Raw genomic sequence first — 12,771 nt, forward strand, 5'->3', positions numbered from 1 at the left:
AGCAGTTAAAATATTATAAGTTTATTAAAATAACTTTGGATCCGTGGTGAACTTAAAAAATACACCAACGACAAAGAGCAATTGGGACAATACATTTGAAATTAAACATAATGTAAAATTTTATAAAATGACGTTAAAAATTAACAATGTAAATTTATCATAGCGTTTCTAAAAAATATTACCCGCAGCCATTTTTTTTGTCCCATTTACAATCAGCTACTGTGGAACAATGCGGTCGGTAAGACCCGCACCTAAAGAGATTAGGACGCCGTTCAATAAGCTTAAAAGGGTTAAACTAACCAGTGGTCAATGATGGACAATACGGCGATGTTTTTGTGCCTAGTTTTTTTTTTTAATAATATTGAGTGATTTACTACTGTTTTAGATTTGTATGTTTCACCGTATGTTCTATTGAAGACAGTTTTTATACGTTTATGAAGTATATTAATGTTAGATGCTAAATATAATTAAAGTAGCTGTGCCTCGCGTGGGAATGAGTGTATCACAAACATTTTCCCGCATAAATCCCGACCCACGAGATTTTTTACAAACACGCGACCTCTTCAACAGTAATCCCTATATTTCAGTCAATTTACATAAAACCGTAATGTACTATTAATCTAAACCTTCCTTAAGAATTACACTATCTTTTAGTAAAAACCGTACAAAAATCCGATGAGTAGATTTTGAGAAAATCGATCACACAGACAGTTTTTGGGGACTTTGTTTTATATGTAGATGTAACCTCTGCTTTGAAAGAAAAATAGATATATCTTAAAAATATAATCCAGCTAGGCGCAGCTGGTACATCCTTTAATATATTATTACCAGTACAGAAGTTAACTTTCCAAAAGGCAACCCGACAACATATAGGTAATGCATAAACTAAGACTTAAAGCGGTCTGCAAATCGTTCTAATGATAATTAGATTCTACATAAAGGAAAGCAGTAGGAATCGGGCTATATGCATCCTTCGACAGTTAGGTTCGAACCCCATCCCAGTAATTATATTTTAATGCCAACAATTTTAGACGTTCTGTTACTTAAAACAAGTTTGAGTACTCAGGCAGCGGCTTGTCTGTGTTCCTGGCATAGGCGTGTCCATGAGCGGCAGTAGCCTTCTGCCTATACTGGCATAAAAAAAAAATAGTTTCCCACCTAGGACATACTTCAGCGCCCATTACCAATGGACGAATGAAGTGAATTTTTTTTGCAATAAAGAAATAAGTCGGTACTTTGTACCCACAGTCAAATAGATTATGACAATATTCCTTTTGAATTGTAAGGGTTGACTTTGAACAGTGGCGGGTGTTATAAATTATTGTTTATAATTCTCTGGAGAGTTTGCGGGTTTCAAATGATTTCTTTGGAAATTCTTTTCTTGTAAATGGTTTGGTTTTAAACCGACTCCGAAATGGGACGCTGTTAATTCATGTATAACTTTAAGCGACTTCGCATTTGTATTTAAATAATAGCTTATTTTATAATAAATAATAATAATAATATCAGCCCTGTATTATATACTCGCCCACTGCTGAGCACGGGCCTCCTCTACTACTGAGAGGGGATTAGGCCTTAGTCCACCACGCTGGCCTAGTGCGGATTGGTAGACTTCACACACCTTCGAAATTCCTATAGAGAACTTCTCAGATGTGCAGGTTTTCTCTCGATGTTTTCCTTCACCGTTAAAGCGAACGTTAAATTCACAAAGAATACACACATGATTTTTTAGAAAAGTCAGAGGTGTGTGCCCTTGGGATTTGATCCTGCGGACATTCGTCTTCGCAGTCCGTTCCACACCCAACTAGGCTATCGCCACTTTTTTTTTTTTTAAAATAAAAAAAAATAGCTTATTTTACGTGTTTTTAAATTTAAAACTTTTTGCAAAAAGTTTCAGTAGTGTGTTTGAAATTTTTCGCGATATTTTATTTATATAGGAAAACCTATTGGCAGGTCTCTTGTATGTGAGAGTCCGCCTGTTGTGTTCCGGTTCGACATTGTAGCCAGTGTAACTACTGGACATAATAGTTAACATCTCATGTCTCAGACGAGCGCAGTGGAATACCAAACACTTTGTAATTCAAGGTGTCGGTGTTTCTACTGTTTATCGGTCGTATCGCTTACAGGTGAACGGCAAGCTCATCTCGTCAATTAAATCAAAAGAAAAGTCTTTCGAAAATGAAGTCTGCTAATCTGCACTTCAGAGTGGTAGATTAAGTTAAACACTATCAATAGATGCCCAGCAGTGGGACAGTATATACAGGGCTGGTTTTACCCATATAACTTCGTAAAATCAGGGCTGCCAAGGGTTTTGAATTCACCTTCGTCTCAGCAGTCAAAGCAAAAAAAAATATCAAAAACAACCCTATAACAACAAAGTAAATACGACATTTATTCTAGCAAAATAAATATAAATAATCTAACAACACCGTCCCTTTCCAGGTGAATACGTGATCCAAGGTGAACTGCCTCGCGGCCTAGTGAACGAGGAGTCCCGCTTCGATCTGCTCGAGGAGGCGCTGCAGCTGGTGGAGCTCGGGGACGAGGCGGAGACCAAGAATGAGCCGGCTGAGGTCATTACAGATAGTAATAAACCTTAACCACCCCCCAGTATAAGATAAATAAAACAAAAAATATACAGACGCTGGGGCTATGCCACGAGAATTTAAAAAAAAAACGGCCTGCCAGCAAAACGTGTTCTCTCCTATAACTTACGGTCCTTCATTGATATTCTATAGCCACGAACGTCTATATAAACTATTTGTTCAAAATCTGAACTAAAATGGCAACCGAAACGTCACTTATAACTTATTTATTCACCTGAACAACAATTTTATTTATTTGACTAATATTTTTTGTTCACATTCAGGTTTGGACTTAGTTGTGTTTTATTATGAGCGCCACTCTGCACACAACTACAAGCATCAATATTGTTCATACTAAAATCAGTTTGAATGGATGACAGTTCAATACAGTTGAACACAGTGAAGGTTCGGAACGCCAAATCTACGTATATATCGACATATATATAAATAAGAGTGACATTTTGGTTGCCATTTTAGTTCAGATTTTAAACAAATAGTTTATACAGGGTCATTTTGACATCGCGTTCCTAAATGAAACCACATACTTATCTAGTTGGAAATTACACTTTACCAATAACTTCTTAAGCCTTAGATGTCAAATAAAAATGCTTAAGTTTCGAACAAAATAAACATTAATTAAAAAAATATTTTAATTTTACGCGCCCTAATGCCACTACTACTACTCTAAGAGAATTCATTGCAGCAACATCATACTTTCAGTCAGCAATACACTTACGCACACGCCAGATTCACAACTACAAAAATAATCAAAAAATCTGAAAACTAAACCAGGATTTTTGTTGAAAATATTCGTTATTAATGGATGACTTTTGGCACAATGTCAGCAAAGGTGAAGACGAGTATGTGGTTTGATTTAGTAACGCAATGTCGAAATGGCCTTGTATGGACGTTCGTATGTATTAACCTCCTTCTAGTCGAATTTCGACCACGGGGGCCAATCTCAATGGAGATCAGCCACACAGAGATATTATAGTGCACAAGTGTGTGCAATACACAGCACTCTCTGTTCCTTCTCATAGTCCGGTGAGACATGACCGGAGAGAGATCAGGCGCAGGACCAACGGCTTTACGTGCTTGTTCGTGTGTATAGAATACACGTCAATGGCTATGTATGTTGTCGACAGCCGCCGGTAGAGGGCAGCAGCAGCGGCGAGGGCGCGATGCTGCACCCAGCGATGCGGCACGTGCCGCACCACCCGCTCGCGCACTACCACAACCAGGTAACATATTAATATATTAGCGACCAGCCCCGGCTTCGCACGGGTGCAATGCTGATACTAAATACACTACAGAAAAACTGTGAACGTTGTATATAAAAACATAGCGGCCCGCTCTGGCTTCGCACGGGTATAACATAACAAAATAACAGTGTTTCTCCACTATTTAATGGATGTTATTATTCATGTAAACCTTCCTCTTGAATCACTCTATCTATTAAAAAAACCGCATCAAAATCCGTTGTGTAGTTTTAAAGATTTAAGCACACATAGGGACAGAGAAAGCGACTTTGTTTTATACTATGTAGTGATATAATAATATCAGCCCTGTATTATATACTTGCCCACTGCTGAGCACGGGCCTCCTCTACTACTGAGAGGGATTAGGCCTTAGTCCACCACGCTGTAGTGCGGGTAGACTTCACACACCTTCGAAAGTTCTGTAAGAGAAGTTCTCAGATATGCAGGTTTCCTCACGATGTTTTCCTTCACCGTTAAAGCAAACGATAAATTCACAAAGAATACACACATGATTTTTAGAAAAGTCAGAGGTGTGTTTGGGTTTTGAACCTGCGGACATTCGTCTTGGCAGTCCGTTCCACACCCAACTAGCTTACATATACCGTCTCTATATGTTTAAGGTGTTAAAACCCGCCATAGTGGCTCACGTGTGTCGCGTGGATCAGCCTGTGTATATTCCAACAGGCATAATTGTGTCGACATCTCTCGTCAGTCGACGTTCTATTGAACTCCACTTACCATCAGGTGTGGTGAGGTCAATTTGCGTGCACATAAAAAAAAACTTAATTTTAAACAAATTTTATTCCACATAACTGTCTCCGTGTTGTAACAGAAATCAAACACATTTTTTTACGTAAACGCCGACAAAAAAAACAACAACCGGCGACTAACTAAGTATTGATTAATGATCCAATGTCGCGAGATCACACCACACACGTTGCGTGCGCGCAAGGCATAAACGTTAGCGGGTTATAGACAGGATGCAAATCGCTTTTGACAGGTTCCGCAGGAGTTAAAAAAAATATTTTTCAAATTTTATCTTACTTTTGTCCGCATTAAGTTATAATATGGACGTAATTTGAGTAACGAGGTGTATATTTGCATCTATTTTTAGTTTTAACTGAAACTTATAATTAAGCTATTAAAAAAAAACATATAAACAACAAAAAAATACAGTAATGAGATAATTTCTGTTTTCATTTTTTTTTTTTTACTGGTTTTTAACTGAAACTTATTATTAAGCTTTAAAAAAATACATATAAGCAAAAAAAAAAATTATAAAAGAAATACAATTAATTGTCCTAAATAAACTGATACAAACAACATCTCAAATGACATCTTAAGTCACAGCATATGATTTTGACAGCTCAGTATGGGTTACTAAACAAGGCCGTCTCACCTGAGAACATTTACGTGTCACGGGAATATAACCTTATATACTACATAATAAGGTGACACGCGTAGTCATGTAGCTGTCATGTTTGCCGGCAAACATTCAGATGCTTCAAGTGTTGCTCCACTTCTTTTTGAAATGTACGCTATGCTATTTTCTTTACCACTGACAATATATCATACAAAATTACGATATACTTAATGGGATAAGTAATTACTAGTTACTCAACCCAGTGACTTCAAGACACTGTGAGCTCATTCTGCGTAGATCGGACCACCAACAGCTAAAATTTTAAAAAGTTGTATAATTGTAAAATGTAGGTAGATATTGTAACTCTGACTTTACGGATGAACAACACCTCAGTCCCTGTGACCAAGACAAAGTCTTCGAAACGTCGGGAGAACAATTTAATACTAATCGCGATAGAATCCTGAAAATTAATTAAATTTCAATGTAAACATTTAGTAACGCAATGTCAAAATGGCCCTGTATAGTGGCATGTTTAGTTGCAATGGTGGTACATCGTCCGCTCTCGCTTCCTCTCACGCGTAGCGTCGTCAGCCAATCACGCTATACATCAATCAGACGGTGACAATTACGACTATGGACAAATTGTCTATGCGTTTAAAAAAGTGATGTGCCGGTTTTTTGACGGTTGATTTTTAGTTTATTTATTCATTAAAAGGTATACCAACAGCTTACATATAAAACATTACATATTTAGCATTACTTAAACTATAGGTCTAGATTATATGCCAAATTATAGGTACACACATCATTCACCAACTTAACGTTAAAGCAGCTTACACTAAGGAACATAATTACCTTCAGACAATAATGATAACATTACAATATTGAGAAATCTATGTTCATTAAGCTAAAATAAGTAAACAACTGGATTAAAATAACCCTTATACCATTCGGCCGACTTGCTATTTAATTTCTTTTTAAAATTGTTGCATGAGTCAAAGAATACATCAAGGTTTGATGACTTAACAATGATGTGCAAGTTGTCAATTTATATTACTGGATTTTAAATAATATGCTAATTTACCTCGCTACCAATTTTATTTACCTAAGTTCCTCAATGTAGGTCCAGCATAATGTGACGAAATTATATTTATTTATTGCTTTGCTTGACTAGACGAGTTTGCCGTTCGCCTGATGGTAAGCGAATCCAGTATGAGCACTTCATATATAATAAAATTGTGTATATAGGCGGACTTATAGGCATTCTCTCCAGTTAACCATAGGAGCAAATGAACAAGGTAGTTGCATCAAATATAACTAACAAATATAAATAATACGATATATGTATACAAATATTAATGGATTAAATGTATTTATTGTCCGATAATGTCGATTTACGTCCGTACCTCTTGTTTTTCCTTCATTTTGCTTCAGTGGGGTCAACACCACATTGCAGATTTAGAGTTTTTTAAACACCTATTTAATAAAAATAGAACAAAATATTTTTATAATTATTTTCATTTAAAATCTACAGTTCGTTAGTACACTTTGAGTGCTTACAGGGGTCAAAACGTCCCTCATTTTGAATTCCTTTACTTTAACCATTTTTTGCCCAACACCTGAGCGCATTCCGATAAATAAAAGTACACATTTGTAATAATTTGAGATGCGACGGGGACCTAAGTAAACACTTGAGTTTCTGAACGATCAGCGGGCGAAATTAGTTGTAGGGATGGGATCTTTGTCGATATTAAAAAATGAATTATGATGAGGTATCGATAATGAAATTTATATTTTTTTGGGTTTATTAAATTTATGTTTTTTTTTTTAATTAGTATTTATTTATCGTGGTAGGGAAGAAGTCGGAATTTAATCTGATTCGCCAAAAGTTTCGAAAATGTTTAAAGTTAATAAAAGGTTCTTTAAGAGCCAATATTTCGAAAATTTATCATATGATTATTTTATGAATTTGAATTCACAAATAAAAAAACAATGTTCATAATTCGAAATAAGAATACATTTTGTCTAAAATAAAAGAGAAAAAAACGTTATTCTTAATTTAAAACCTTACACACTTGTCCTTTTTAATAAAAAAACAAATTAACATAATTCTTCTGCTAGTTCTTAATTTAAAATATCATTACAAACTTGTCTTTTTCAATAACATATTTCACGGACCGTTATTCAAACCGATTTTATTATATTTAAACAAATACATCGACATGGCGACTTCACTCACAAAACAAACAGAAAAAAACAGCTACTGTATACGAGAGAAGCCTGAATTAATCATGTTTACACAAATCTTTAACATTCTTTAACATAAAAAATATTAACCCAAATTTAACTTCAAACTTGAGAGACTTTCCCGTCCTCACACCCACCACAACTCCTGTAAGGATCAGCAGTGGCATTGTATGACACCGAGCGGTGAAGCTCGCCGAGTCTCAGGGAACACTAATGTGTCATTATCCCGCAACGATAATCAAATAGATAGGGAGGAGTTGGAAATATTATTTGTCCACTTCCCTCCATAGCAAAGTGGGAGAAAATAAGGAACTAAGGAGCCTTTACTTGTACTAGCTGTGTCCGCGGCTTTGCACACTTTGAACACTAATTTGTCATTATCCCATGAAATCAATCAAATAGAAAGTGAGATGGGGCAAAAAGGGGGGAGTTGGGAGTAAAACAAAGGGTAGGCAGTGGTGTAGCCAGACACGTTTTTTTTTGGATTTTTCTTTTCTAGATGGAATCAGTGGCAAAGGGTCCATATGACTACGCACTACGCCGTCGTGCCTCCCTCGTCCCTTTTCTCTGTCTCTCCCATACATCCATCTCGCTTACGCAAAATCACGTTCCATTTCCCACATATACTTTTACTAGCGACCTGCCCCGGCTTCGCACGGGTGCAATGCTGATACTAAATACACTACAGGAAAACTGTGAACGTTGTATATAAAAACATAGCGGCCCGCTCTGGCTTCGCACGGGTATAACATAACAAAATAACAGCATTTCTCCACTATTTAATGGATGTTATTATAAATATAAACCTTCCTCTCGAATCACTCTATCTATTAAAAAAAAAACCGCATCGAAATCCGTTGCGTAGTTTTAAAGATTTAAGCATACAAAGGGACATAGGGACAGAGAAAGCGACTTTGTTTTATACTATGTAGTGAAGTCAGTTCTAAGGGTGTGATATAAGATTTTTTCGGCAATAAGCATTCCGCGCCCTTTCTAGGTGTTCTAAGCTATATGGCGTAATGTGGACATTTCCCTGCAAAACTGAACTTTGATTTAAGCCATTTTAGTTCTAAGGGTGTGGTATAACATTACCATATCAATAAAACCTTTGAAGCAATGACTCGCAATACAAAAGCATTATACAGATTGCAAATCGCAAAATCATTCGACTGACGGCTGTATGTCGCAGCAGGAGACGAAATATGTTAAAGTTTGTTAAATACTAATATAACAAAGTGTTTTATACGCGTACTGCCTACTCAACAAAAAAAAAATATTGATTTTTATGTCGTCGGATAGCTTAAAGAAATACCCATCCAATGAACTTACGTAAATAACAGTATCTTGTTAAGAACTTGTTAAAAACACCTTAAAAGAGTTTCTCTATCTCAGTTTTACTTACAAAACTATATTTACAAAACGATTATCTCGAAATAATGTTTCCCTGACATACCGCTTTTGTGCTTAGCATGGCAGTATAAGTATTTCGCGATAAAAAGCCTTTTTATTGCTTTGAAAGAAGACGAGCTCGCCGTTCGCCTGATGGTAAGCGATACGATCCATAAACAGTAGAAACTCCAAAACCTTTAATTACAAAGTATTGTGTGGTATTCCACTGCGCTCGCCTGAGACATGAGATGTTAAGTTTTATGTCCAGTAGTTACACTGGCTACATTAGTTTTCTATAGTAGAAGTAGTCTATACAGGATTATTTTATATTGTTTATAGATAGTTGTCTTTACCTCTGCTAACATTGTGCCAAATGTCCATGAATAACGTATGTTTCGGGCTAAAATCCTGTTTTTAATTTTCTGATTTTTTAATAATTTTGTAGTGCGTGTATTTCTGACTGAAAGTGTGACGTTTCGACAAATTCTCTTAGGGCAGTAGTTATTTTGTTCGGAACGTAAATTTATTTTACACGTACGGCTCGAATAATTTATCGTAGTGTTATTTTCAAGATAAGTATGTGGTTTCATTTAGTAACGCAATGTCAAAATGACTCTGATTTCATTCAGGATCTAATACATCCCTTCGCCAAATTTCAACCCCTTTTTATCCTCCAATAGAAATATGTAGATATTAATATAATTGTTTAAATACAAGATACTGGATTTGTAGTGATTTTTTGTAATTTAAATGGCTCATCACGCAGAAGCTGCGAGCAAACATCAGTCTAAATTATCAGGATGAAAAACAGTTTTTCGCATGAACTATTGAAATGCAATTCATTCACAATACTCAAATAGGATGCACATTTGTCAGCCAAAAGAAAGTAATCGTTAATTCGTAATCAAATGAACAAAGAAATGAAAACCGAGCGGTCGCCGGGGTCAATTGTAGGGTTGGCAAATATATATTTTTTTTAATATTTTTATTCATTTGAAAGGAGACGAGCTTGTCTTTCGCCTGCTGGAAAGCGATACGATCCATAAACAGTAGAAACTCCAACACCTTGAATTACAAAGTATTTTTTGGTATTCCACTGCGCTCGCCTGAGACATGAGATGTTAAGTTTTATGTCCAGTAGTTACACTGGCTACAATGTTCAAACCGGAACACAACAGTGACTACACACTGCTGTAGAAATAGACATTGCGGTGGTACCTACCCAGACGGACTCTCACATATGAGAGACCTACCACCAGTAAATACAAATACACTGTCTTTATACAACGAGTCCGAATTTTTGTTTATTTTTAAAACATAATTTGCTAGTATAATATTGTTGGATGTATGTTGTATTTACCTATAATTTACTGGTGGTAGGATATATTTTATATCCGTCCGGATAGCGACCGCACACAAGGTGTTAAAACCCGCCATAGTGGCTCACGTGAGCGTTCCGGGATCAGCCTGTGTATATCCGGTTCGCATATCACGCATTTATCCCCAAAGGAGCATGTAGAGGCGCAACCAGGGCACCCACTTTTCGCCAAGTGTGTTCCGTCCCATGATGTGATAGGGGGCGAGCCTATCGCCAATTTCCAGACTCCGGGCTATTATCCCGGAGTCTGAAATTGAGCAGAAAACTGAAATATCACTACCGTCCCGGGATTTGAACCCAGGACCTCAGAGCGCTGTCGTACCGCGCATGCAGTACAACGCCACTCAGGCAGTCATAAATAATTCATCATTAAAAAATATATATTTGTTAATTTATTTATCCTTTTTTCTCTGCCAACCCTATCACTTCATTAGCCGTTCGCCTTTCATCTCGCCGCCGGCATACAACTTTCAGCAATAAAAGCACATCAAATGACACTCTATCATAATGTAATAGAGTTTAGATTTCCTTTTAAGATTACTTTCATAAATAAGGTATGAGGAATTTCATTGGGAATCGACGTTTGATTGTCGAGATACGAGATGAATGTATGCGAGTTTGTTTGTATCATCATATTGTATGAAGGATCAATTTTACATTACATTAATATATGAAACTTCGTCTGTATTTACCTCTGCTAACATTGTGGCAAATATCATTCATGAATCTGTATATATAAAATGAATCACGCCATCACGCGTGAACGGCTGGACCGATTTCACTATTTTTTGTTGTTGAAATAAAATTGAAATAAAAACTAAAAACTATTTTATTTATTTTTATATAAAAAAAACCGCAATAAAATCCGTTTAAATAGTTTTTTTTTAGTTTTTATTTCAATGTCTAACATTCGCGTAAACATAAGAAATCATTATTTTTTGTTGTGTTTGTTATTGTCAGGACAAGGTTCACACGAAAGAAAAAATTCAAAAAATTGCGCGGAAAATTAGAAAATTTAAGAAAACTTAACGACAATATTAATTTTACATAACTGTCAGTTTTACATAACTGTGAGCGATCGTCAGAATGTGCGCGTGCATACATAGTTAAGACGGGACAACGTCTGTCGGGTCAGCTAGTAACAAATATTTTCGCTAAAATCACGGTTTTAGTTTTCAGTTGTTTTTATCTTTTTGTAGTTCAGTGCGAATATGGTGAGTGTATTTCTGATTGAACGTATGATATTGCTGCGATGAATTCTCTTAGAGTATTGGCATTAGGGCGTGTAAATTAAAATTGCTTTTAATTCATATTAATTTTGTTTTTATAGGATAACTAGCGACCCGCCCCGGCTTCACACGGGTGCAATGCTGATACTAAATACACTACAGAAAAACTGTGAACGTTGTATATAAAAACATAGCGGCCCGCTCTGGCTTCGCGCGGGTATATCATAACAAAATAACAGTATTTCTCCACTATTTAATGGATGTTATTATATATATATACCTTCCTCTTGAATCACTCTATCTATTAAAAAAAACCGCATCAAAATCCGTTGCGTAATTTGAAAGATTTAAGCATACAAAGGGACATAGGGACAGAGAAAGCAATTTTGTTTTATACTATGGAGTGATATAGTGAGACTTTTATCCCAAAATAACATTTACACCCGATAAGAGCTATCATAAATAAATTGGTACTCTCCCTCATATCATAGTTGTCACATACGACACAACTTGTACCTTATTACAATGATAATAAGACTGCCGCTGTTCGAGTATTTAATTAACTAGAAACAACCTTGTTTTCTTTGTCATTAAGAGTCAATTTACGTTCTTTTTTTCATAACAACTGTAATTTATTTAATTGTATAATTCGACTTTGTTTTCCGGGTCTTAAATGGACTGCAAGGTGCTGTTTTGAAGTATATTCAAACCTTACTCGTATATGGTGTATACAGGGTCGTATTGTCATCGTCTCACCGGACTGTGAGAAGGAACAGAGAGTGCTTGTGTATTATACAAACTCGTGCACTATAATATCTCCTGCGTACCTGATCTCCGTAGAGATTGGCCGCCGTGAAATTCATACATTGCGTTACTAAATCAAACCACATACTCATCTTCACCTTTGCTGACATTGTGCCAAAAATCAAAAATGAATATTTTCACCAAAAATCCCGGTTTTAGTTTTCTGATTTTTTGATCATTTTGGAGTTTAGTGCGAATGTGGCGTGTGTGTTTATTTCTAACTGAAAGGGTGATGTTGCGACAAATTCTCTTCAAATAGTAGTGACTTTAGGGCTTGTATAAATTATACCCCTTATTCATAGACATTTTTTATCTAAGGGCGGAGTAAATCTGTGATAACAAGTCTGTTTCTCAGTGCTGACGGCATGACAGCCTTTGCAGTACGTAGACAAAGGGCCGTTATAATTGACTAATATTGTTGTATCTCAATTCATCATCATTCATCAAAAATTACTCCGTTATTAGAAAAAAAACGTCTATGAATAAAATCAAAAATCACCACTACCAAATAAAATAT

General features: G+C 36.0%; 1 protein-coding gene across 6 annotated transcripts in view; it reads left to right on the forward strand.

The window, feature by feature from the left end:
- The window catches only part of LOC115452605 (segmentation protein cap'n'collar), a 160,643-nt gene that overhangs the window by 89,093 nt on the left and 58,779 nt on the right, over positions 1-12,771 (forward strand). For all 6 annotated transcript variants that reach the window (XM_037441895.1, XM_037441861.1, XM_037441710.1 and 3 more), the window contains 2 exons: positions 2,443-2,573; positions 3,731-3,826. In XM_037441895.1, coding sequence (XP_037297792.1) covers positions 2,443-2,573; positions 3,731-3,826 — 227 coding nt within the window. The remainder of the gene's footprint in view (positions 1-2,442; positions 2,574-3,730; positions 3,827-12,771) is intronic.

The sequence above is a fragment of the Manduca sexta genome, chromosome 1 (assembly GCF_014839805.1).
Source record: "Manduca sexta isolate Smith_Timp_Sample1 chromosome 1, JHU_Msex_v1.0, whole genome shotgun sequence".
NCBI lineage: Eukaryota > Metazoa > Arthropoda > Insecta > Lepidoptera > Sphingidae > Manduca > Manduca sexta.